This window comes from Ursus maritimus, unplaced genomic scaffold (genome assembly GCF_017311325.1).
Source record: "Ursus maritimus isolate PB19 unplaced genomic scaffold, ASM1731132v1 scaffold_31, whole genome shotgun sequence".
NCBI classification, from domain to species: domain Eukaryota; kingdom Metazoa; phylum Chordata; class Mammalia; order Carnivora; family Ursidae; genus Ursus; species Ursus maritimus.
Genome location: NW_024425675.1, coordinates 3165983 through 3191334, shown reverse-complemented (window position 1 = coordinate 3191334; position 25352 = coordinate 3165983). Strand labels below are relative to the sequence as shown.

At 36.7% G+C, this 25352-nt stretch overlaps 1 protein-coding gene across 14 annotated transcripts in view; it reads right to left on the bottom strand.

The window, feature by feature from the left end:
- PARD3 (par-3 family cell polarity regulator) overlaps nucleotides 1-25352 on the bottom strand; it is a 633307-nt gene that overhangs the window by 245950 nt on the left and 362005 nt on the right. For 9 of the 14 annotated variants that reach the window (XM_040645256.1, XM_040645263.1, XM_040645257.1 and 6 more), the window contains 5 exons: nucleotides 15034-15159; nucleotides 13588-13973; nucleotides 9200-9339; nucleotides 6681-6809; nucleotides 4292-4330 (listed from right to left, as the gene is read on the bottom strand). In XM_040645256.1, coding sequence (XP_040501190.1) covers nucleotides 4292-4330; nucleotides 6681-6809; nucleotides 9200-9339; nucleotides 13588-13973; nucleotides 15034-15159 — 820 coding nt within the window. The remainder of the gene's footprint in view (nucleotides 1-4291; nucleotides 4331-6680; nucleotides 6810-9199; nucleotides 9340-13587; nucleotides 13974-15033; nucleotides 15160-25352) is intronic. The other 5 variants (XM_040645259.1, XM_040645264.1, XM_040645266.1 and 2 more) reach the window with 1 other exon arrangement.

Sequence of the window (25352 nt, the reverse complement as noted above, 5' to 3'; positions counted from 1 at the left end):
AACTACTACACTAAATCTCTTACTATATATACACACATCCTATTCTGTTCCTCTGGAGAACCCTGACTAGTACCCCATGTATTGTCTGGTCCTACCAGGATATCCACATGAGATGCCTTATATTAAGGGAATAAACTTCTCAAAGCAAAGGAGTGTGTTCAGGACACAGAGCAAGTGGTGGTGAGCCTCTGCTACATAAGTCGGCTTTCTGTCCAATTTTGAATGGGTAATTTGAAACCAGACTTTCTAATCTTAAAAGATGACTTCAACTCTTTCCATTTTGACCTCAATCTGTACTTTCTAATAGATTGAGTGCTTCTTTTCAGTTTATCTCTTAACTCGGGCAAAGGACCCTGCAGACGAAGCGTGCCCTGATGGGAGCCAAAACTACCCCCCCCCCCAGGCAATAAGGACTGCCCTGAGCCCGGAAGACCCAAGACAACGATCAACCTGACTTTCACTGCCCACCTGGATGCGTTAGAGGCATTCAGTGAGGTTCTAACAGGAAGCCTCGAGGCCAAGAAAAAGAAAGTCATGGCCAGCTATGGAGAAAGTCAGAGGCCTGTCCTGGTAACACTCCAGAACAAAACCACAAGAACCTAGGTCAAACTAGACAGGCCCAAGATGGCTGACAAAGTAAGCTGGAAAACCCTGCCCAAATAAGGAAGAAAAGGCTCAAAACCAGCTTCCACGAAATCCCCACCCAAGTAGTGAATATTCCACAACTGTCAATAAGAGACAGAGATCCAACCTCCAGGGTAATCAGCTCACTCACTGGCCTTCTCACCTCTTGAGAGTGTACTCTCACTTTAATAAACATTCCAGCTTCTGTCTCTAGTCTGCTGTGTTGCATCTGTCCTGTAATTCTTTCTCATAACGAGACCAAAAGACTTGGGTGACATCATTGGGACAGGCTGGGCTGAAGCCTCAGGACCCACGTCTCCCCAGTTCACCTGGCAATACATGTACGTACCAACCTTTGCTCTACATTCTCTTTATATAAACTTGGAAGTATTTTCAGCACTCCGGAGACAATCTTTGAGATCTGAGTCCACGGTCTTCCCAGTGTTCGCCTCACTGAAACAAATGCCTTTCTTGTTTCCCTACCACTTGTCTCTTTGCCTCTGGATCCTGTCAGCAGCAAGGAACTGAAACTGGTCTGTCTGGACCCCAAGAGCTAGGTACTCTGGTAACCTTGTGCCCCAGCTACAATCTCCCACTCTCATTAATTAAGATGATATTTAGAAGATGTACAGGAAACTTCCATCTCAAAAATTCAAGAGGTCTACTAGTCACTGAACTTATTCATACACCTTAATGATGTGTTCTCAATTTCTCAAATGAAATCAGTTATGGGTCATTGTAATAATCAACCAACAAACAAATTAATTGACTGTTACGACATATCTATTCTCAAGGTGCTTACAATTACCTAAAAGTTTAAATAACAGAGAATTTCAAGACTTGAATGAATTTAATGACTTGCCCTCAAAAGGTACAAAGAGAGGCAGAGAGACCTGGGGAGTCATTTTTTTTTTTTAAGTTATAAATGTAACATGAAGCCTTTAACAACCCAAAATGGTATTCTATTATATACATAGCAAGAGCAGAAACCGAGGCACAGATGTGAGAGGACCTATTAAAAACAAGTAAACAACAACAACAAAGAACCCAAAAAGAAAATATTTAGAAAAAGACAAACTGATTTCTGACTCAGCTTGGAAAACCTCTCATCAGAAAACATTTCCATTTGTAATCAGAAATCAGACACACATACATATGTATATATCTTCTTTTGTTAAGGTGGCTGAATTGTCATTTGCTGGGCAAATTTTCACATGAACGCGTGAGGGTACTGGGTAAGTAGTGGGCTGAAACGGACCATGGAATTCTCAGTGGAATATGGCATTAAAGCCAATACCACTTCTTCCCCTCAGTGATTGAAAAGCTCAGGGCTAATCATCAATTTCCTCACCAGGACTGCCTAAATGTTTTGAAAGAACATGCCTGTCTTTACAGTTTATAGCATGATATTCTATCTCACGTTGTCCGGAACTTCAACAGGTGCTGATTATGGGCACTGACCCCTCACACACAGTAGAAAATCCTCATATAACTTTTGACTCCCCATAAACTTTACTAATAGCCTTACCGATAACACAAACAGTTGATTAACACATATTTTCTCTGTTATATGTATTATATGCTGTATTCTTATAATAAAGTAAGCTAGAGAAAAAACATTATTAAGAAAATCACAGGAGAAAATACATTTACAACATGGTACTGTGTTTTATTTTAAAAAAAAATCCACATATAAGTGGATCATCCGTGTAGTTCAAACCCTCGTTCAAGGTCAACTCTACTTTATGTGTGAAATCATTCTGTTTTCCTAAAAGCTCTATGATGAGATTCCAACAATAAAGGGATAGTTATTCACCAAGGATCACAGTGCAAAATACTTCCCCCATTTAGCATTTATCTTTTCACCATTTCATGGTATGGTTATTGCTATACCAAAGTTTTCTATAGACAAATCTAAATTTATTTATCTAATGACATTTTGGTTTTGCCGTGCTTGGACAGGCATTCACTATCCAAAGTCAAAAGAGATTTTTCGCATATATTTATTTATATTTTTGTTCATTTTATTTTTTGCACACTTTTTTCTTAATACATTTTGTACTTTTTAAGGTTTAATTTCATAACCAATTGAGATTTATTTTGGTGTATGGTGAGAAAAAGAAATCTAACTTTTTAAACTGAATGGCTAATTATTTTAAACATGAAATAAACCATCCTTTGGATGGTTTCCACTATTTGGAAATGCCACCTTTAATGTACATGCATATATACATCAGGTCTATCCTTGCTAATGTGTTCAAGCGTTCTCTTCGTCTATTCGCGTAACAACATCATGCTATCTTAAATATTTTGGCTTTACAGTACATTTTGCTATTATTATGACCTATAAAACACTATGAATCACACTGGTGTCCAGTTTAAATTCTTTAAAAATCAATCTAAATTCCCCTTCCCTTTCAACCTACCCACCATACACAACTAATTTTATTAGTTATCATAGACCAATTGATTTTATGAATAAAAATTAAGACCATAAATTTTCTACAACCCATACTTATGAATGTTATACATTCATAATATTCTCAAGATTGTTCACCGATTTTCCTGAGGTCTGATTTGTCACCCATGTTTATAATTATGGAATAGTTTTAAAATAACACTTTGTTTAGTAGGTTCAAAGCTGTCTGTTCATGAATGTGTAAAGAGAAACCAAACCTGTTAACTACGTTATTCAAACTCATCAAATTCTAATTGTCTACCTAAAATGAAAATTTTTAGAGAAATATATACTAGTATCACCCACTGTAGATATGGTTTTGTTAAATTTTCTCGCTACTTATAAGAGTTTGGGATATGTTTTTATAACATGCTGTTTGATGTATAAAAGATCATGACTATTAGAATTTGTACTGGATATTTTATGTCAATATAAAACACTTTTTTCACCCCACGCTGTACATCCACACTAAAACCATACTTTCAGAGACTGATACACTGATACAGGAATTCTTATTTTCATTACATTAGCATTGCCTGTTAGAACTCAACTTACTCCTTTATTTCTCGTCTGTATTAGGATTTGTCTCTTTAACAGGACACAACTAGGTTTGCATTTTAATCAAAGCTGTGAGCAGTTACTTTTATGAAGAGAAATTACCCATTTTAATATGCTATAATAACTTATAATAAAATACTTAAAATAACTGTAAGTTATTATGACAACTAATATGTTGTGCCTAATTACTGACATATCACTTTAGTCTTCCTGCATATGATACACTTTTATTGTGCTTTTAGCCTTCCCTATTATTCTGTGTCTGAATCAAGTTTTCTTTTTTACTTTTTTCCCCCTAGTAGCCACTTAAAATATAACATTTCATAACTCATAAAGTCTTTTATATTTATGTCAAACTACTACACTTACCAACTTTTGGTCCCTCTGACTGTGAAGGTGACAAGAAACTACTCTAATGTCTCTCTCTGCTCTATCCCTGTCTACCCAAAAGTAATCCCGAAATATTCTCCATCTGCGGTAGTACCAATAAGTCAGCTTAAGATGAGACCACTTTGGAATTTAATGAACCTATGTAGTATCTATTATGAGCCAGGAAAAGGGAGGACAAGTAACTTCATATTTAATTAGTCAGAAGTTAGTTCCATTTCTCTCTCCAACATATCTGCGCCCTGCAAAAGACAAAGCTCTTACCGTTTCTTTTGGGATCTGCATCTGGCTTGGCTCTGCATTCTAGAAGAATTGAAGAAAAATATAAATACAGACTGACCAAAGCCATCTTCAACACACAGGGACACAAAGCTTGACTTTAAAGGAAATTTTGTTGGTTCTTAAAACCCACGAAATACATAGAGGGTGATTATATTATGGATGACGTATGACTCTGTCTTCCAAACTTTCATTGATGTGGTTGTATTATCTTCTGTGTGTGTGGCTGTGTGTTTTAAGAAATCTTTCTGATTTTCTGTAAATTTTTCCTTGCTCACTCACAGTATATCATGGCTTTAGTATTTGGAGGAAGACAAATCTCACCAGACTGGCTCTCTATTCATGGCACTGTTTTTAATTCTGGGTGGGTTTTTGTTGCTGTTGTTGTAGTTTTAAATTTCCCCAACTACATCTAAGTTATAAGGTATATTATAATTTGACAGCTACACCAGATACTATCAGTCTTAACCGCAGTCTGAACCACAAGTATGATACTTTAAAATATTACACAGATTATAAATGTGATTTTTTTCACATATTATAGAGTTGCTTTAATTGCATAGATATTTAGAAGGTTGATTTATTTAAAAAAGGCACATATTGATAACAGTATTTTGTTTTAGACACAGAATTTAAACACAGACACCCCAAACAGCGGAAAAGAGTTTTGTTAATTGGATTCAAAGATCATTTTACATGCACCCCCCTCCCCTTGAAGTTTTCAGAATTTTATTCTTTGAAATCTTAAAAAGCAGCTGCAACATGAATAATAGACTGACGGCCTACTGGCTCACTCCTTAATGAAAAGCTCACAAGCAATAAATTAAATAACCAAGAAAAAAAACTAGGCAGCAGAAGGGGAAAACAGAAGCCTGGAAGATCAAAATTGGACAAGAAGAACCCGAATAACCTTACGCTGGCTAGATGTTGGCACTGAGTCGGAGAAGGGCTGCCCGAGAGCAGGGCTTAAGCTTTGGCAATCTGATAATGCTAACTATTACCCAGGCTAAGATAGACTGACGAAGACGGAAGGCTTCAGCAAATCACATCGAAAGCTTAGGATTTTTTTTTTTTTAAGGGCTCATTTACAATTTAATAGAGACATCTCCAGATTTAGGATCAGGTGGCATTTTAAGCACAAAATTGGATAACAGTGGGGGGAAGATGGAAAACAGAATTTAAATTGGGAAATAATGCATTCAACATTTTAAAATAGAAATAAAGACTTTTTATAATTTTCAAAATCTACTTAAAACACAAGCGTTCGGCTTTCGGGCCTATCACAATCAGAAATTCCATGAAATCACAGTAAATTTGTGTAACCAGGGGGTGGGGTATTCCTACACTGAAACCTATCTGGCTCAGAATAAAAGGAAAATTTTATTAACCATGACACACCCGTACCTGAAATATGAGCCTAAGACATTTACGGCTACGGGACAAATTTGGGAACTGTGCCCCTAAAACCTTGCCACTCCAGTATATATGAATTAATTGTTGCTTAAAGCTGGAAACTGACTGAAAGAAATGTCAAATGCTCTAAAATCTCCCAACTAAAATCTATTTTGAAATATTTAAAATGCCACTTGTACTGGGAATAAAACATTTTTCTTAGCACATCAAAAGATAAAAGTGATTCCTCCAATTATGTTGTTTTTACATAATAAATGAAACCTGGCACTTCTTGCAGAAAAACATTCAAACTATGTCAACTTAGTATACATATTTCATTCACACCAATACTATGTAAATACCTCTTATATTTAGACATATTGATACACATTTGAAAAATGAAATGAATTGCAAACAAATGCCTTTTTATTTCATCTATGTCATTCCAAATAATGTCAATATTAGTAATTAATGGCCATGGGGCTTATTACCACTCAGGTCTCCTTACTTTCAATGGTAACACTCTAATTAAGGTACTCCTTTTCATATAACAGTAAGCAAGAAGGTTTACTTGGCTTAGCTAGATGTACTATGAAAATCTGAAATATGAACATTTGTCATATGTAGTGGAGAAGATGGCAAGTTTTCAACAACAGCCTTTGAAGTGACAGTTATGAAATAATCAACGTCTCTGTATTCAATCAGTCCATCTGAAAGCATTCACTAATAAACATTTGCTGTCCTAGAAAATATCCTTTCAATTTGATTTTTAAATACCCCTACACTCAATATTGTGGATATCTATCTTCGAAACTGAACGAATATAACAAAAGAATGCTTATTCTAAGTTAAGGCTGAAAGATATATAAAATATAGAAACTATTTGGAAAAATGTCTTGATAAACATTGGCCATCAGGTGGCTAGCCCAGATCCCTGGCTCTTGTGCATCAGAAATCTTTCATCTGCTCTAAATTTACACACCAGTTCCCTTGGGTGGAAGGCATCTTCTTGGCGAAAGACCAGAAGGCTCACGGTCCCTTCCATCTTGGTGCTTCTCAACAGGGAAACAACTTCCTCTTGGGATTTGCCTGCTAAATCTACTCCATTTACCTAAAACAAATAAAAAGTTTTCAGCTGCAATGCTGTGCAAACATACGACAGAAGAAAAGACACACATCCTAGAATGTATCATGTGTCCTATGGAGCACAGTTCATTCTGTGGTAAATTCTGCCACGATCGGGTAACCACCAGGCTGCTGTAGCTAATAATGAAACATAGCCTAGGTATCTAGAAGTGAGACAGGACTAGTAAATCTTCCAGCGTTCACGAATAAGCCAAAAGTCACAGCCACCAGAGCATTAACAAGTAACAAGTAACCAACAAATATATCCAAATTAATCGTGTTAATACAAAACTTAACGGCTTTGGACTGAGATATCTTTGATGGCCTTATGTACCATAGATTATCTTATACCAAAACAAAAAGGTTAAAGGGAGTAGTAAAAACACATCAAAATATTTTGGTAAAACTTTCAATGAAATTTCACTGAAACTTATAAAGATAGCTTTTTTTCCCCTAAAAGACACACATTAAAGAATACAAACTAATAATAATCTTTATAGAGGGGTAACAATATTTTGAGGTAGCAATACCTCAATATTTTTCAATGTTTTAAGAGAATCCTCCCCCCCAAAAAAAGAAAAAGAAAGAGAGATTTGAAATAACCAATTTCTGGGGAATCTCATTATTTTTACCTTTAGGAAGTATAACAACATTATCGGAAAGCACTATATATATTTAAAAGAAGTAAGAGTGAAAATTTATTTTAAAAACTATTCGACAGTATTCACTTTAGAGAAAAATAACATTCTGTCCGTGGCAATAAAGTACATTATTTAAACTGTAATATCAAAATTACCCTGTAGTTAAAATATGTTCTGGAAGCTTTCCCTCTCCATTAAAAACCATCTTCTACTGCTCAATGTACTACTATTTAAGTGACTGGACGAAACAGGTAAGTAGTAACAGGTTCATAGAAAGGAAAAATTTCTAGATAATAAAAAGAAAGAGTGACTTGATGCTTCCAAATATCCAGATGCTCAGAAAACCTGCCCACAAACTGTTAACACTGTGTAGATACGACTACAGATACTAGAAAGTTGGGTTTAAGATGTGTGAAAATGTAGTTTCAAATAAAGCTGATATCTACAGAAAATAAAGCCTAACTCTGAAGAAACAGAGGCCGCAGGCTCTTCTCACTGCTCAAAAAGAAAAACAAAAGCCTTTGTGATGTGTTGAAAGTAGGCAATTATGGGAGGAAAGAGACTCAACGAGAAAGAAGGAAGATGGGGCTCGTGCCAGAGAGAGGAGGACAGACATGTTTTGGACTCAGAGGCAAAGACGACTCCATTCAAGTCCCAGCTGAGCCTCCTACTACATAAAACAAGCTACCGCCGAAAACTTGGACCAGTGCTACTCAATTTGTGCCCCAAGGACAAGTGGCCCTTTCTGGAAACAACACTCTAAATATAATTTATACTCGAACCTTTCCTTCTATTTAGCCTCTACCAGGACCCCTTTTAAAAATGGTGTCACAAGAACAAGAAACAAAGGAAAGGAGTAAGATTTAAGAACTCTAGGCCCAAAATGTAGCCGTAGAAAAATCTGGAAGGCAATCCTTTGCTCCATTACTTCTCAAGAGATCTTTAGGAGAGCTTGATCTGGAGAATTCAAAACTACATATGAAGCTACGAGTAAAGAAGAGAGGGTAACGCCACAAAAACGTACCTTAACATTAGTGTCTGAATGCCAGTTAACAATTAGGAAAGGTGGTATCTGCTGCTGGGAATACAGATTACGTTGTCTGAAGGAAACACTAAGAAAAGCGACTGTTTTTCTCCATCTTTCTTCCTTTTATTTCTACATACACAGGCAATCACACACACAGAAACATCTATGTATGCTTATGTATGTCTAAGATGGCCTCAAAGACCAATGAACCGAAACTCATGAGGTACAGAAAGAAAATTGTGAAAAACTATTTTTTTTTCTGACATTTGATTTTTATGTCTCAATTCATTCTCCACACTGCCATTTCAAAATTTCCTCTCATCAGGACACACTGTTTTCATTTACTTCGTTTGTCTCTGTTCTGATTACAAAGTAGATATCATTTCTACATTGCCAGACACAAATTTAAAGCCATCTAGATAGAACCTAACAGACACTGTACTTACATAATGACAAATGTTACGTTATCTCATAAACCAAATGTCTGAGTAACTCAAAATTTATGAGTACACTCAATGAAAAGATATTTCTCATCAAATAACATGGAAACACGTTGAAGTAAAGCAGAAATACGCTGCTTTATGATGCATGCTTCTGCTAAAATATATAATTTAATTTTATATTTATGAAGATTTCGTGAAAAAGAACTGACCCCTGAAAACGGAACTTTTTAAGAATGATGGAACTTTGGACTTGGAAGTCACTCACCTCTATAAGTCTATCTCCGGCCTTAAGTCGGCCATCCTGGATGGCAGCCCCTCTTGGGAGGATGTTCTTCACATAAATTGGAGCTGAGCCACCTATTGTTACATCTCGGGAAGTGATGCTGAATCCCAGGCCTTCTGAACCTAGATACGTAATGACAACAAGAAAAGCAAATACAGGGATACCTTGAATTTCACAGGTGTCTGGCACAGAAAGATTTCGTTATTCTCTACCTCAGCGTGACATTTTGTAACTTTCACAGTGGCCTACATCGCTTTTAATACTTTAAAAGTTTGAATAGCTTTTTCAAAACAAACTAAATTAGGAAAGGTTTAAATGGCTTATATGTATCAAAATCCTCGAAGAGGAAATGGGAATCTAGTCCAAGACAGATGACAGGTAACACACAAATATGACTGCTAAAAGTTTTTATTTTTAAATTGGTCGAAATGTCTGATGTGAAATAAACTTAATTTCTCCGTGTGGGAAAAAAAAATCTGTTAAAACCCATAGTACCTCAAATATCAATTAATATGGTGCAATCATGGTATCTAGATTTAAAGGGAGGAGGAGGAGCAAGGAAAGAGACAATGATTAGGAAGACAGAAAAGAAAGAGTGAAAACAAATTTTTCTAGATAAGGAACCTCCCAACACTATAATTAAAACAAAATAAATAAAATTTTAAAAATAAAAAACAAAGGCAAATTACCTAGGGAAGACCTCAACTCAGATCATAGCTACCAAGTCTAAGGACCATCATATTATGTTTAAAGGCACTGAAATTAATAAGGCATTTGCAGATCACTGTGCTGGGCTGTATAATTTCAATTGTAGGGGCTTCAGCAGCTGCCCTGACAGGCACTCATAAATGCAATACAATATAGAAAAGGGGTCACATGTTACTAGAACTAACATGCAACAAGCCAAAATGAGCCAAGAAAAAATGTCAAGACTAAACACATTTCTAATGAATCACACAATTTTTATGACACTTCTAATAATGATTAATTTCTACTGGAGGTTTTCAAAAAATTACTTATTTAGCAATATTAGGCTCCACTTCAGTCAAAATGATACTAGGACAAATACTTGCTCATGTGGGAAGAATAAAGAGCTACATTAAGGTGCAAAATCTGTGGAAGGAGGCATTAATTTGATGCAGCACTCAGTACAAAACTAGAAGCACGGGTACAAATTTGTAAGTAAATAAATATGGGCAAGTAACTATGAATGAAAACGTGGGTTAAAGAAGAAACATAAAGTTGATATGAAGAAAATACCCCATAGTTATACCTGTAACAAAACCTACCATCTACATTCTCAAGTACAAACAAAACGTTCATTTAGTTCAAGTCTACAGTCACCTTAATGTGCCTGGACTGTTAATTTCTTGAGTCTTCTGGGTTGAAGACTTGAATGGCATCTCGTCTATATGAAATTTTCCTAATTATTCTGCTGGGACTTTTCCATATGTCTCTGTGCTTTCATGAAACTCTAATGACTTGCAATAACATTTATTAAGAAAGAATTCTAAATTATTCTCCTTTTGCAATATTAATTTGTATGAACTACAAAGACTAACTGTTATATGAACCTCAATACTATTAAAATATCAGCAATAACCCCTAAATCTGTAAGCTAAAAGTTCAGGCAGTGACCTTTAAAAGAAAGATAAATAGATATCAATTTTCATTTAGCAAAGCCAACAAAACATTTTGCACTGACTGAAACAGATTACTGACCTTCTCCTCTGACTTTATTAAAAAGCTAATTTCTACAAAAGAGCAGGGTATCTGAGAATGGCAAAATGGCAATAAATATTAAGAAATCATAATTATGGAAGCAAGTACATAAGGGCTATTCTACTTTGTCATGTTTATATGACATGGTTCCTAAATTATGCCTAAGAATCATTATCACAAAGGCTTCTCCACTTAGCACATAGAACTGGTCTCAGTTTATGAAAGAACTGTCATTCAAAGCATGTCACTTCACTTTGAACTGAATTTAAAGTGTAACACAGACACACCCTATGTTTTTGATGTACGTCATTAAAAATGTTAAATTTAACGATCGTAATTGGTAAAAGTCTTATCTGTAAGCTACAGTGAAAGCTTGTTCATTGTCATACAATCATTATTATTAAAATATCTGTATTCAGTACTGATCAAAGAGAATCAGCATTCTTCACTCTTATTTAACATAAACTTAATTTTTCATATAAAATATTTGTAAGTATTGACAGAATGCACAGTTGGTTTCCGCCTTTTGTCACACGTTCTCACAGTAAATAAAAATCAGGATAGAGCTATGAGGCTCTACATCATTTAGAATACTCAAAGTCAGAAAAACGTTTAAAAGAAAACCACTGTTTCCATTTTCCTGATCTTGATGATTGAGCGCAGTCTTTCTCAATTAGCAGTGTCAATGTAATCATATCTTTGAAATGCTATTAAAATAAAACTGTTAATTTCTGTCTTCAAAAGAATGCCTCTTTTAATGGCAAGTAAAATTTCATTTCACTTAAAAGTTCATATTGTATCATAAGTTGTTAAAATATAATTGTGTGAAAAACCATAATTAACTAAATAAATATGCCTGTTAGTGTAAGAGGGCAAAGATATTTATGAACTAATATCTTTGACAACGGCCAAGTAAAATATTTTTCCTGTTGAGCGATTCCAAGCAGAATTTTATTTTTTATACAATTCCGTTTGTGGTTCTTACCGTGTTTTTGCTTAAAAACAAGGGCCTGTCATTTGAGTAGAGAAAGAGGAAGACAGGATCTGATACTTATCTCATTTAGGAATTAACAAAGGTAAAAGGGGTTTATGCTGACATAACTCTGCATTTGTAAGAGGTTTCAAAAATGGAGTAAAGCTGTCAATTCCTGATCATGTCAACCAAGTATTTGGAGCTTAAAAGTCAGTAACCAGAAATAAGGAGTTTGTGGTTCACATAAAGTTCAATGAAAGAATATGATTAGAAAGGAAATAGGAATCTCAGAGTTTACAACCTTGTAAACCTTACCCCAAATGGAAAGAATGGTCTAAATGTCAGGATATGGAAAATGTTCTAGTAAGATTCTGCTGCCAACAGCCATGTGACTTAAGGAAATCACTCAACCTCTCTTGGATTCATTTTCACCTAACTGTAGGAGTTGGCTGAGCTCATAAAAACAGAAATATTCTGGGGCGCCTGGGTGGCACAGCGGTTGGGCGTCTGCCTTCGGCTCAGGGCGTGATCCCGGCGTTATGGGATCGAGCCCCACATCAGGCTCCTCCGCTATGAGCCTGCTTCTTCCTCTCCCACTCCCCCTGCTTGTGTTCCCTCTCTCGCTGGCTGTCTCTATCTCTGTCAAATAAATAAAATCTTTAAAAAAAAAAAAAAAAAAACAGAAATATTCTTTATGACACCATTTTGAAAGAGATGATTTTAAAATTTATCAGAACGCTCAGCCAAAACGGGTGATTAACAGCAAAAGTGTAACTCAGTGCCTAGAGGGGACAGTGTTTGGAAATCAGAAAATCACGCCCAGCAGCCTGCTCTGAGTCGTCAAGAACAAAACGGAAAAGCATGCTTCCTAATACACAAGGATGCACAGTCTATGGAAAGCACACGTAAATAAGTAAACTGATAAAAGGCATACGTAATAAAGAGTTAGCAAGGTCCATTAGAATTTCCCTAGTCATCTTAAGGAAGGAAAGCAGTATAATATTCTGGAAAAGTAGCAGACAAGGAGCCATCTGCTGGGTGAACCTACTTTCTACTATGAACCACTAACACCTTTCAATCAATCAATCACTTGCCCTTACCAAAATGATGGGGTTAAAATGGAGGAGCTCTGACGTCCTCTTTGAGTGGGGTGATCAAAACATTCAAGTCCTCACTATTATTTTGGGCTTAATAGTATAGCCTGAAACCAATTTCCTCCCTTACCAGAAAGTTTTACCACAGTAGTAAGTCCTACCGTGTTCACAGAAAGTTATTTTTAGAGCCTAATTTTCTCTGAACTTCACATTTTAATTCTAATATAGCAAAATGAATCTGTAAAGCATACAAACTACAATTTTAAGTACTTTTTAAAGTCACTATATAAGTTCTTTCCTGTAATAATGGAATGATCGATTTGATTTTTAAAATAAATTCCATAGGGGCGCCTGGGTGGCTCAGTCAGTTAAGGGTCTGCCTTCAGCTCAGGTCGAGATCCCGGGGTCCTGGGATCCAGCCCCGCATCAGGCTCCCTGCTCCGTGGGGAGTCTGCTTCTCCCTCCCCTACTCCCCCTCTGTGCTCTTTCTCTCTCAAATATATAAAATCTTTAAAATAAAATAAAACAAAAATAAAATAAAATAAAATACATTCCATAAAACAAAACAAGGTGGGTCATACCTTTCTTCAGCTGGATATTAAGCCTCTTGCCTATTTTTTTGGTGTTATAACCACTGCTTACATTTGTACTAAATACATTTTGTGGTGCCGGGGCCGGAGCTGACGGCGGTTTTCCGGAGGGGTGTGTGCTCTGAGGTAGTAGTCGGGGGTGCGAGTCTATCTGCTCGGGCGGGTGGTTCGATCTGGGGGCTCGCGGCAGTGCCGAAAGTCCTGCACTATTCCCACCCCTGTTATCGATATACTGGCTGTCCGGACTGAAGCGGCTTGGATAGTAACTGTTCTTCTCACTTTGGGATAGTTGTTCGTACTGCTCTTTATTTGCTGCCGGAACCACATGGAACCAAATGGTGGGTGTACGCATGGCTTGGCGAAACATATGCTGTGCTCTGGGTTTGAGAAGGAATGGAAAATTAGCAAATTAAGACTGGCAGACTAGAAGATATTATGAGCTTAATTAAGTATACTAATTAAGCAACAAGAACTGACAGACTTTGTTGAAACTGAAAAACAAAATTCTAATATCCCATTTATCAATCAAGTTCGCGAGCTCTAGGTAGAAGCATCGCTGTTTCTCCAAATATAAATTTCTCATTCTCTTACTAAAAATGACAACATTATCTATAACTACAGATAAGATCCTGTGCTCTCAATCACAAATTATTAAATAATAGTTCTAAGCACGACAGAGGTATTATAATTGCAAACAATCTTCTCTCCACAACATTATCCAATATGTTTAAAAAGTACATTTTATTACATGGGACCACTTGAGTTTTTGAAGAAATAAATACACTTCAAAAACTATAGAAATCAACTACCCATTATCAGCAACATGAATGCAAAATTCTCAAGAACACCAAGGTGGCCTCAGGGACTCAAAATGTGAAGAGTGTTGGTCCCAGTGCTACCCCAGGACCAACCCGAGAAACTGCTCCCCCTCATGCTGGTTCCCGACTCAGATCCTACACAAAGTCCTTTTGATTTCTGCTCACTCTTGCCTTGTTTGATAGGCATTGGACAACTCTTATCTTTGCAATTGAATAAGGACTTGAAACAGGACAAAGAAAATGAGAGTAGACCACACTGTGGTTCAAAGGAGCTTTTCTCTGCTTATTTATACGGGGAGTCATCACACGCAACAAAGTTGGAAATGTGGGTTAAAGTGTAATAAAACCTAGCACGCTGGCAAATTTTCCAAAAGGTGAGGAAGTAGCAAAATTGTGAAGTCTAAATTGGGCCCATAATATTTTAAGAAGTGCTCTGTCAGTCGGAGGGCATTTTGAAATATAGTCTAATGGTAGTAATTACCTGGAGTTTGATTAAATTTTTAAAAGCTAGATAATGACAGAAAATACTCCTCTCTACTATAAAGACAGAGACAGACACGTTGTTTGAAGCATTTCAATGGACCGCACTCTCTCATGCCGAAAGCCGACTCCCACTTACTGTTCAAATCTTCTATTTCGAAGGTCGCCATCATTAATCCTGACAATGCAATCATTCTCATGAAAAAGGTTTTCTTGTTCAGCTTTACCACCTTTCTCCAATCGTTTTACTAATAACCCCAGGGTTCTGGAACATTAAGAATGCAAATCATTACACATGTAATATTTCTACCATGCACAATGCCCTCCTGCTTTAATGCTGGTATTATATTTACAAAGACTTCCTGATAAAGGAGTGCATTAAATCGTTATTAATACATTTGAAAATAACACCAACACAAAAAGCACAACAGTACAAGTGAAGTACAGAAATGGAGCCTTTCAATAATAGAAGTTGTTTCTGGGTGTCAGGATCATGTTTTTGAAACACGCCGTGTACTTCTCTGCTCAGAACTGCTTCACACAGAGCTCGCCCGATGATGGTTCAGTGGATACTGCGGTGTGGAGCACAGCTGAGCGTGTATTTGTGGATAGCTCTCGGTGTTCTGTTTTAAGCCAGCTGGAACACGGCTGCCGGAACCCCGTCCCCCCGCGAGAGTGCCGGTAACCAGGAAAGGTTAACCTCGCGCACTATGCATTGGCAAAGAAAAATAGGAACGTTGCCGTTCTCGGCATCTGCATTTGATGGTGCCTAATATTCTGAATTTCAAAACTTGTCAGGTCTCCCAAAAGTAAAAAATTTGTTGCCATTATTCCCATGTGAAGACAAATAGGAGAAAGCCAGTGACAGGGTCAAATGTCAATGGTTCAAACCTCATCAATGTGTGGCTCAAACTGCAGGTTGAAAGAAGAGCCCGAATGAACTTTTAGAGACCGATAAGGAGATAAAAAAGCAAAAATAACCAGCGTACTTTACTAGTACTCGAATACTAATGGTATGAATGAGAGAAAGAACATTCTAGATACCCTGGGACAAGTGGCAAACATTATGGGACCACAGTACAAGAAACAGGAATGTTTACCTAGTTCTGGTGCTGTGACTGACCTTATGGCTACTAACATAAATTCTATATGATGATCACGTTAAAAATTTTTATGAACCGATTTTGGGCCTGTCCAAAGCTTCGATTTTCTTTCATAATCCTAATATTTAGAGACAATATCCATATAGATACTCAAATTTAGAATCCTGTCAAAATTAAAGATATTTCCAATAGCCCAGATAGAGATAGAGATCTCTATCTTCCAATAGAATTTGCCATGCCCTATATAGGCTTTCCAATAAAAAGATACCCAAATAGACAGCTTCCTCTTTTAAACGCTTACAGTAATTGGTATTTGCTCTGTGGCCATTTATCCCGCTCCCCTGTAACTGGTACTTAGATACACATCTTCCCTCCCCTAGTGCACTGTAAACTCCTGAGAGATAGAGAAGCTGGGATTCGGCAATGCACGATCGAGCTCCTAACTAGTAGCAAGGTCTTGATGAATGAAAACTGGAGCGCGTTTAGCCGAGGCGAACAAGTCTCATGTTTCTAACAAACTTTTTGCAAAATAGAATATGAGCGAAAGGAAATCTAGATTCGGATCCTTTTTCTCATGAAGATGTTATTTATACCAAATATATGACTGAACTGGAATAAACTGACTTGAAAGCAAGGGTCCTTTCCCACTTGTTGTTTTGCAGCTCAAATTTGTTTCTTTCATGAATAGAGTCATTCTTTAACTTCATTTTAATTTTTACCATTAAGTATAGTACAGCACGTTTTACTTAGGTCAGGTCCATCAAGTTGCAAAAATAATCAGAGGAGATAGTATTTAAATCACCTTTTGTAATTACACCGTTTGAGGATTAGTACCTACTAGTATGAGTCTAAAAATCTTAGTGACTGACAAAAACATTATCACGTAGGTAATTTTTGGTTACTCACTACCAGTTACTGGAATTCAACAAATATAAAAATCCTCTCAGCTCAAAGGTAAGAGCAAAGTACACCAACAGAGCGCATGAGCAACCTAACCGTCTGAGTCCTGTTTGGAAGAAAGCGATCGATCATACACAATACGCCACCGATAATTAAGTTACTGTTAAAATGTCATCATGCCACGATCTGTCTCCCTGCTCTTCCCTATTGGGTAAGTGTGTTTCTATGTGCCATGAGAGGAATCAAATTATTAAGATACATCTAGGATTCTGTTGAATGCGGGGAAATAATTTGAGAAGGCAAATTAAATCACAGTGATTGACAGGATCAGAACTAGAAGGCATTTGGCCACTTCACCATCGAAGCAACCATGTAAAAGAACCATGTTAAAGGAAACGATGACTCGGCCACCCACGCACACTCAGAAGCAAGCATACACGTGGTGCCACACCTGTTGCTACAAGCTATATCTACGGACCGAGAGCACTTTCTCAGAGAGCACGCATTCCCTGTGCAGGAAAAGGAAGCCTCACCAAGAGTCACTCCAGTTAAGTAATTAGTTTGAAACTGGTGAAATCATGAGCGGTTTCTCAGGAAGGTTACAATACCCGGCAATCTAAAGTGATGAATAATGATTATGCTTTTATGTATTCTGAAATATTTTATGTATTCTAAAATAGCCCACAGAATACTTCTAGAGAGATAGATATACATACATATATATAGAGAGAGAGAGGGAGTCAGAGACAAACTATTTTAATGAAAATTACTGAGCACTTAACTAGTACTGAAAATTTGTTTGAATTTACAAATTTACCCCAGATAGATCCTTTCGGCATTTATCACTGTTTAAAATAACACAACTTGGAAATATGTAATTTAATTCTACAAGCAGCATCAATATTTTTCAGATGAATAGGTCTATGGATTTATATTCATCTAGATAACCATTTTTCTTTTATAATCCACTCCCCACCCCCACCCCCAGGAATCATTCTAGAATAATAATCCAAAGTAAAAAGGCATGGCATGCTCCATTTATTCAATGGCTTGTCTTTCTGAATAAGTCCTCCTATATTGCCTAATTCATCAGTAATCCTAATACCCAGTGAAAAATGTTACAAATCATAAATAAATACACCATCGCATTTACATGCAGCATAAACAGAAGTTTATTAAATGAGGCTTTTAGAATCCAAAGTTGTTAAAATAGATGCAAAAATCTTGGAGTCCTTTTTCTCAGTGCTGGGGACTAGAGAACTGATTGGGGGCGGGGGTGGGGTGGAAGAATTTCACCCTGAGTAACACAGCAAGTGATCAGGGAATCAAGGGAACAGACTGAATTAAGGATAAGTTAGTAGCCTGCTGATTTCTAAGTACTTGACCACACTATTAGAATCATTCTCTCAAAAAGAATGGATTAATTTAAAAGTAAAGTGGTACAATCTGCAAAATTATCTCATTTGCTTCACTAGGTGAAAATGATTACAAAAGGAATGGGAATGAACTATCAAAAAAACTTCACAAGAAAATTGAACTGATAACATAACAGCGAGGCTGAGAATGAAAAGTACCCTCTGAAGGGAAATCAACGGGAAGTTATAACACTTTCATCTTCCTGAAAAGGTGAGTGCAAGCAGACAGATTCCCACACTCCACATAGAAACCTACCACATGCAATTTAAAGCCATCTCAGACAGTGTAACTAAAAATAAATTTTAGGTATGTATTTAGCAAATTCAACCAGCAACTAGTATTTGTTCTGGAGTAATAAAGATCTGACTGCCTATGGTGTTGTGGTCCCTAGAACACTTATTAGAGACATAATTGAAGATAATGAAGTCCCAAGCATTTTGGCATGTCTGTGTGCCGGGATAGAGACTAGTTTTTCTTCTAGGAAGTTAGTACCAGAATTCCTTATCAGGGGCAACCATTTTCCATAAGAAGAAGGAGTCACTTTGCAGAAACTATGAAGAGGAAGAGGGAAAAGAGGTAGTGGGGTGAGCTCTGCGAGTGGAACAGTCCAGGAGCAGAACTCCCCGAATGAGCTGTGCTGACAGACACAGGACAAAGGACATCGGTGCATTTATTAATGTGGCGGGGCAGATATATGAAGATATGTCTGGAGGGTCTGGGAGTGTAAAAACAGAACCTTCTTGGCACATACACTTTTAGAGCACACAGATTTTTTCTCTGTTAAATCTGAAACATCCCCAAGCCTACCCCATTTCTACTACTTCCTATATTTTTTCAAAATTTAGAGAAAAAAATACTATATATGTACAATTCTCACTTCTGAATATTTTCCTACAATAAAAATATGCAAATCTACACATATTTCTTTAAGCCCTCTCTCGTGGCTTTGAGCAATGTTCCTTACCAAAAAGGGGAGGACGGACAAAGAAGAAGAATACAGTCACAGAAAGCAAGCCATTGAAATGCTGCATCTTTGTACATGATTTTGGATGTATAATTAGAAATTTAACTGCTTAGATTATATTAAGGATTGCACCACTACATTTTTACAAGGTTCATTAGCCTAATTATACACTTAATTAAAACAAACTCAGTCATACATGTTAACATTTTCAATTCTAAGTATAAATTACAACCAATGATAAAACTGAAAATAAGTAACAAATGTTTTATTGACATCTAAATTGGCTAAGCAAGTCTGAGTTTTGCTTTGATAACGTAAACTCCCACAACTGCCACCCAGCTGTATGGAAATGATCATAATTCATCTTAATAAAAGCTGACACAGTATAAACACCCCCACTGCCATGAAGGCAGCGAAGGAGCGGGCAGAATGGGATCCCATCAGCAAGGCCCTCTCACTTCACAGAACACTAAACACGAGGGGCCAGCAATTACCCACACGTGATCCTGAGAACCACAGTCACCATCAGAGCAGACACAAACAAAAGAAAGCTCAAACAAGTCCCAGGTTTAAAAAAAAAAAAAATCTTAAGTTTTTAAAATCTTTAATAGATGAGATAAAGAACAAAAGAAAGGTAAATAAAAATAGAGAAGTCCTTCACCTTAAGGCAGAAATGACAGGCACCATACTTCTACATTGAAAGAATCAAGATTTATCTCAATGTAAGCTACATTTTTCTGTCTAAAGCAAATGTATTTATATAGTCCTTTATTAAAACAGTCTACAGCTAAGAATGCACAACTGAAAACTTTCAGACAAAAGGCTACAGATCAGTTGATAGAGTTAAATTGTGTTTTCTCAGAAGTAAATTAAAATTGAATACTCAAAGAGCATATTTATTCTTAAAAATGATAACTTCAAAGCTCTGCAATGATCTGAAATGAACTAGCTCCATGAAATTCAAACTGGCTATAATCCTTCCTCAACATATACACTCAACTAACTAAACCAGTGTATACAGCTGACCCTTGAACAATGCAGTTAGGGCTGCTGACCCCAGTGCAGTAAAAAATCTGCATATAACTTTTTGACTTTCCAAAAATTTAACTACTAATAGCCTACCGTTGCCGATAACATACGTCAATTAACACATACTTTGCATTTCTGTGTACTGTATACTGTATTCTTAAAGTAAGCTGAGGAAAAGAGAATGTTAACAAGAAAATCGTAAGAAAGACAAAAAACATTTATAGTACTTTACTGTATTATAGGAGAAAAATCCATTTACAAGTGGACCCACACAGTTCAAACCCATGTTGTCCCAGGGTCAGCTGTTTTTGCGAATCCTGAATTTATGACAGTGATAAATTCTCATCTCAGAGTCAAAACAGAAGAAAAAAATAATCATTTCCACTCTTATATAGACTAATCAGCACCTATCTAACAACCAGAACAACAAGCAACATGGAGGGAATTATAAGGCACATAACAGGAAGATAAATGGAAGATAAAATACAATTCTTATTAGCTGTCACTGCCAAGTACTTTGTTAAATGTTGCTACGTTGTAATCACATGTATTTTCCTATTTGGGCCATACAAAGCCATAGGAGTGCCCATCCCCTGGATGGGAAGACTGAGGCTAAGTAGAGCTAAGTTGCTCAGGCTACACGCTACCAAAAGACAGAACTGGGTTCTGTCCCAGAGATCCCTGGTCTTAAACTTGAACTGTTCTGAACAACTACTCTGCCAATAACATGAAGATAACGTAGTCCAGTTAGTCAATGACTGACAGAAAGGTAACACGACCTTTGTAACAAAAAATTCTGGAAAGATAATTAACTTTTTAATGTATTATAAGGCAAAAAGTCAAGGGGAAGAAGTCATGAAAAGAAACTTTTTTATGGCAACTGACAAACTGTAGTGTTGACTCTGCACCGGATACTCTAAATATTAAGTTGAAGATAAACATCTTCATCTACAAAAAGTGAGCTGAGATGGGATTAATAAGGCACAGCCAGCATGAGCCATTAGCAGAAAGCTAGAAACACACACACACACCCAGACCCTCCCTTTCCAGGGCTTGCTTTCCCAATTAAAGACTTACGATTTTTCCTAAGTTCTCATGATTGACAATCAGATATAGGAAGAAGAGTTCTGTGAATACTTACTATCAATCGGAGGATGTTAAATGAGTTTGTTTTTCTAATTTGCCTTCTTTTGGGAACTCCTGAGATTTAGGGATACGTGTTGGTAGGAAATAATATACAATTACAACAGAAGGACTTTCTTACAAGTGACAATGAAATTTTCGACTCGCCCCACCCCCACAAATATTATGAATAGGAAACAGAGAAGAAGGGATTTTAGATACCAAAAGTACTAGACTAGAAACTCCATGATGACAGACATTTTTATTTGTTTGGTTCTCTAGAGCAAGGCTGGCAAATTACAGCCCACGAGCCAACATTCAGCCTGCCACCTATTTTTATAAATGCAGCTTCGCTGGAACACAGCCACACTCACTTCGCTATACATTGCTTACAGTTGCTTTCATGCTACAATGACAGAACTGCGTACTTGCAATAGAAGCTCGGTGACGCTCGGTGACCCACAAGGCAACAATATCGAATATCTGACCCCGTAAAGGGTTTGCCAAGCCCTGATCTGCTATATGCACAGAAACAAGAATACTGCCTGGTAGATACAAGATCTTTAAAAAAAAATAAAAACAAACAAAAAACTTGCTGGATAAAAGAAACACAAGCCTATAACTACTATTTGCATAAGGAAAAGTACTGTGAAAGAACACTCCAAAGACCATAGATCTAAGAATAAAGAAGAATGTATATAAATGGGAAATGTCCATTACAGAAAAGATGCAGAGAAACAGACTGCACTTTATTAAGAATAATATGCTTTGGGATGCCTGGGTGGCTCAGTCGGTGAAGTGTCTGCCTTTGGCTCAGGCCATGATCTCAGGGTCCTGGGATTGAGTCCCGCATCAGGCTCCCCGCTCGGCTGGGAGCCCGCTTCTCCCTCTCCTCCCTGCTTGTGCTGTCACTATCTCTCTCTCTCTCAAATAAATAAATAAAATCTTAAAAGAAGAAGAAGAAGAAGAAGGAGGAGGAGGAGGAGGAGGAGGAGGAGGAGGAGAAAAAGATGTTTTATCCATACTGGTTTCCACAGGGGAACAGAGATATAATATCCACTGTAAGTTATACTGTGGAGTCCAGGTAAAAGAGTAACTATTATTTTTTTAAAAATACAGTCATATTTCTTAAAAATCTTTAACAATTTCTCCATTATTTACTGAATGAAATCTCATCGGTCACTGATAAAGTGCTTTGTAACAATCTCTCCAGCTCTATCTTATAATAAATTCTATTCCAAATCCTTGACTCATTATTTCTTACCAAATCATGCACATGGGTATGTGGCATCTTCCTTTCATAGAGTCTCTTCCTGGGAAAGAATATCATTCCAGAATGTCACTTGTGTAACTCCTATATTTCCTTAAAGAATAGATCAAGCTCTATTGCTCCACTGAGGGTACACGACAGCACACAATATTCCATACTTCTGCTAAGTCCCTATGGCACTCGTGCATGCAGTTCTTTCGACACATGGCATGGATTTTTTTATATACACATTTTTCAACTGGACTTTTAAAGTCTCTTAAAACCAAATTTACATCTTATAATTTCATAAACCCAATGCCTACAGTATACATTTTTATCTTGCTTTTTAAATACCTAACATTACATTACATAATTATAAAGCCTCAGAAAAACTCATTTACAACTATCAAACCAGGATATTTCTTTCTTTATCTAAATTTAATATAGTAATGCCATAGCTCATGTGGATAGTCATACGTTCATTCACACTTTTACTGAGTAAGCTTTACTGACCAGTACCTATGGGCTAAGTCCTAGAAATATAAAAAATACAAAACACAGTTTCTCTACCAAAGGAAATGACAATTTTTTGGAATAACCTTCCTGAAAGTAGTAGCATTTGTGATTTAAATAAGAAGGGTATGTTTGACATTTACATCAGAAGGAAATCAAATTATATGTGTGAGGTGAAAACTGATTTCAAGGTGATGAAACTGAATAAAGAGTTCTGGATGGGAATCAGTTAACTTCATTTCTGAAATACACACAAGATGATGACTAAAGTAAAACAGCATCACAGCAAAGGAAACAATCAACCAAACTACAAGGCAACCTATGGAATGAGAGAAGATATTTGCAAATGACATATCCGCTAAAGGATTAGCATCCAAAATATATAAAGACCTTACAAAATTCAACACCCAAAAAAAGAATAATGCAATTAAAAATGGGCAGAAGACATGAATAGACATTTTTCCAAAGAAGACATCCAGATGGCCAACAGACACATGAAAATATGTTCAACATCACTCATCATCAGGGAAAAACTGATCAAAACTATAATGAGATATCACCTCACCCCTGTCAGAATGGCTAAAATCAACAACACAAGAAACAACAGGTGTTGGCAAGGATGTGAAGAAAAGGGAACCTTCCTGGATTCATTGGTGGGAAAGCAAACTGGTGCAGCCACTCTGGAAAACAGTCTGAAGGTTTCTCAGAAGGTTAAAAATAGAACTACCCTACGATCCAACAATTACACTGGTAGTTATTTACCCAAAGAATACAAGAATACTAATTCAAAGAGATACATGCATCCCAATATTTACAGCAGCATTATCTACAATAGCCAAATTGTGGAAACTGCCCAAGTGTCCATAGACTGATGAATGGATAAAGATGTGGTTTATAAATACACACACACACACACACACACACACACACACACACACTGGACTATTACTCAGCCATAAAAAGGAATGAAATCTTGTCATTTGCAATGACACGGATGGAGTTAGAGCACATAATGTTAAGCAAAGTAAGTCAGTCAGAGAAAGACATGCCATATGATGTCACTCATATGTGGAATTTAGGAGAGAAAAAAAATGTGCAAAGAGAAAAAAAAAGAAGAAGAAGAAGAGAGAGAAGGAAACCAGGAAACAGACTCTTAACTACAGAGAACAAACTGATGGTTCCCAGAGAATAGATGGGTAGGGAACGGGTCAAATAGCTGATGGGGATGAAGGAGGGCACCAGGTGATATATGGAAGTGCTGAATCACTATATTATATACCTAAAACTAATATTATACTGTAACTAACTGGAATTTAAAAACAAAAACTTAGAAAAAAAGAAAGATAGCATCAAGGGGAAGATAACATTGTCTTTTCTAGGCATCTGTTTGTCTCTACGTCTAGGTACTGAGGCACTGGTTGGGGGATGAGCAACCATATGCCAACTGTCATTGATGCCTCCAATCAAAAAGACCATCCGACTTTACTCCAGAAAATAGTCTTTTTAAGTAGGCCCAGCAAGATCCTTATTCAACAAATTTCATTATCCCTCAGGCCATAATAATACTTAAGTGGCTTTAAGAATTTCTCTAACATTGACTTCACGTTTCTTCCTATTTTCCAGAATTATATTTGTATTCGAGACATCCTGCATTGTGTGTCTTCTCTTTATGATATATAATTCACATCCCACACTGTTCCTTAGAATTTTTGACTTTGAAGTCCAAATCAGAAAGCAACACTGACATATATGGGTCACTTTTACAAAAATAAGTATTCAGTAAGTGTTATTCAATTAGTCCTATCTCCAAAATTGAGAAGGCCCAAGTATGATTGGAATTTTGTACAAGAGAAGTTATTCTTGGAAATTTCAACCTACATCCCATGAATATGTATTCTTTTATTCCCACTAGATATATATGCAATTTCTTCACGAGTTCCACTTAATTTCTTCCTTTCTGCTATACTCCATGGCTTAATTCGCCCTTGCAGCCACCACGGAGCTGGGGTAGCTCCCTTTATAAGCTGTCATCACATTCAAAATCATCTTCTGCAACAAGCCAGCTTCAGTTACATAATTCAGACAATTCTTCCTCTATCAACTCACAGAGTACCTATTACATATCAACATTTATCACGTAATTACAATTGTGTGATTTCTTG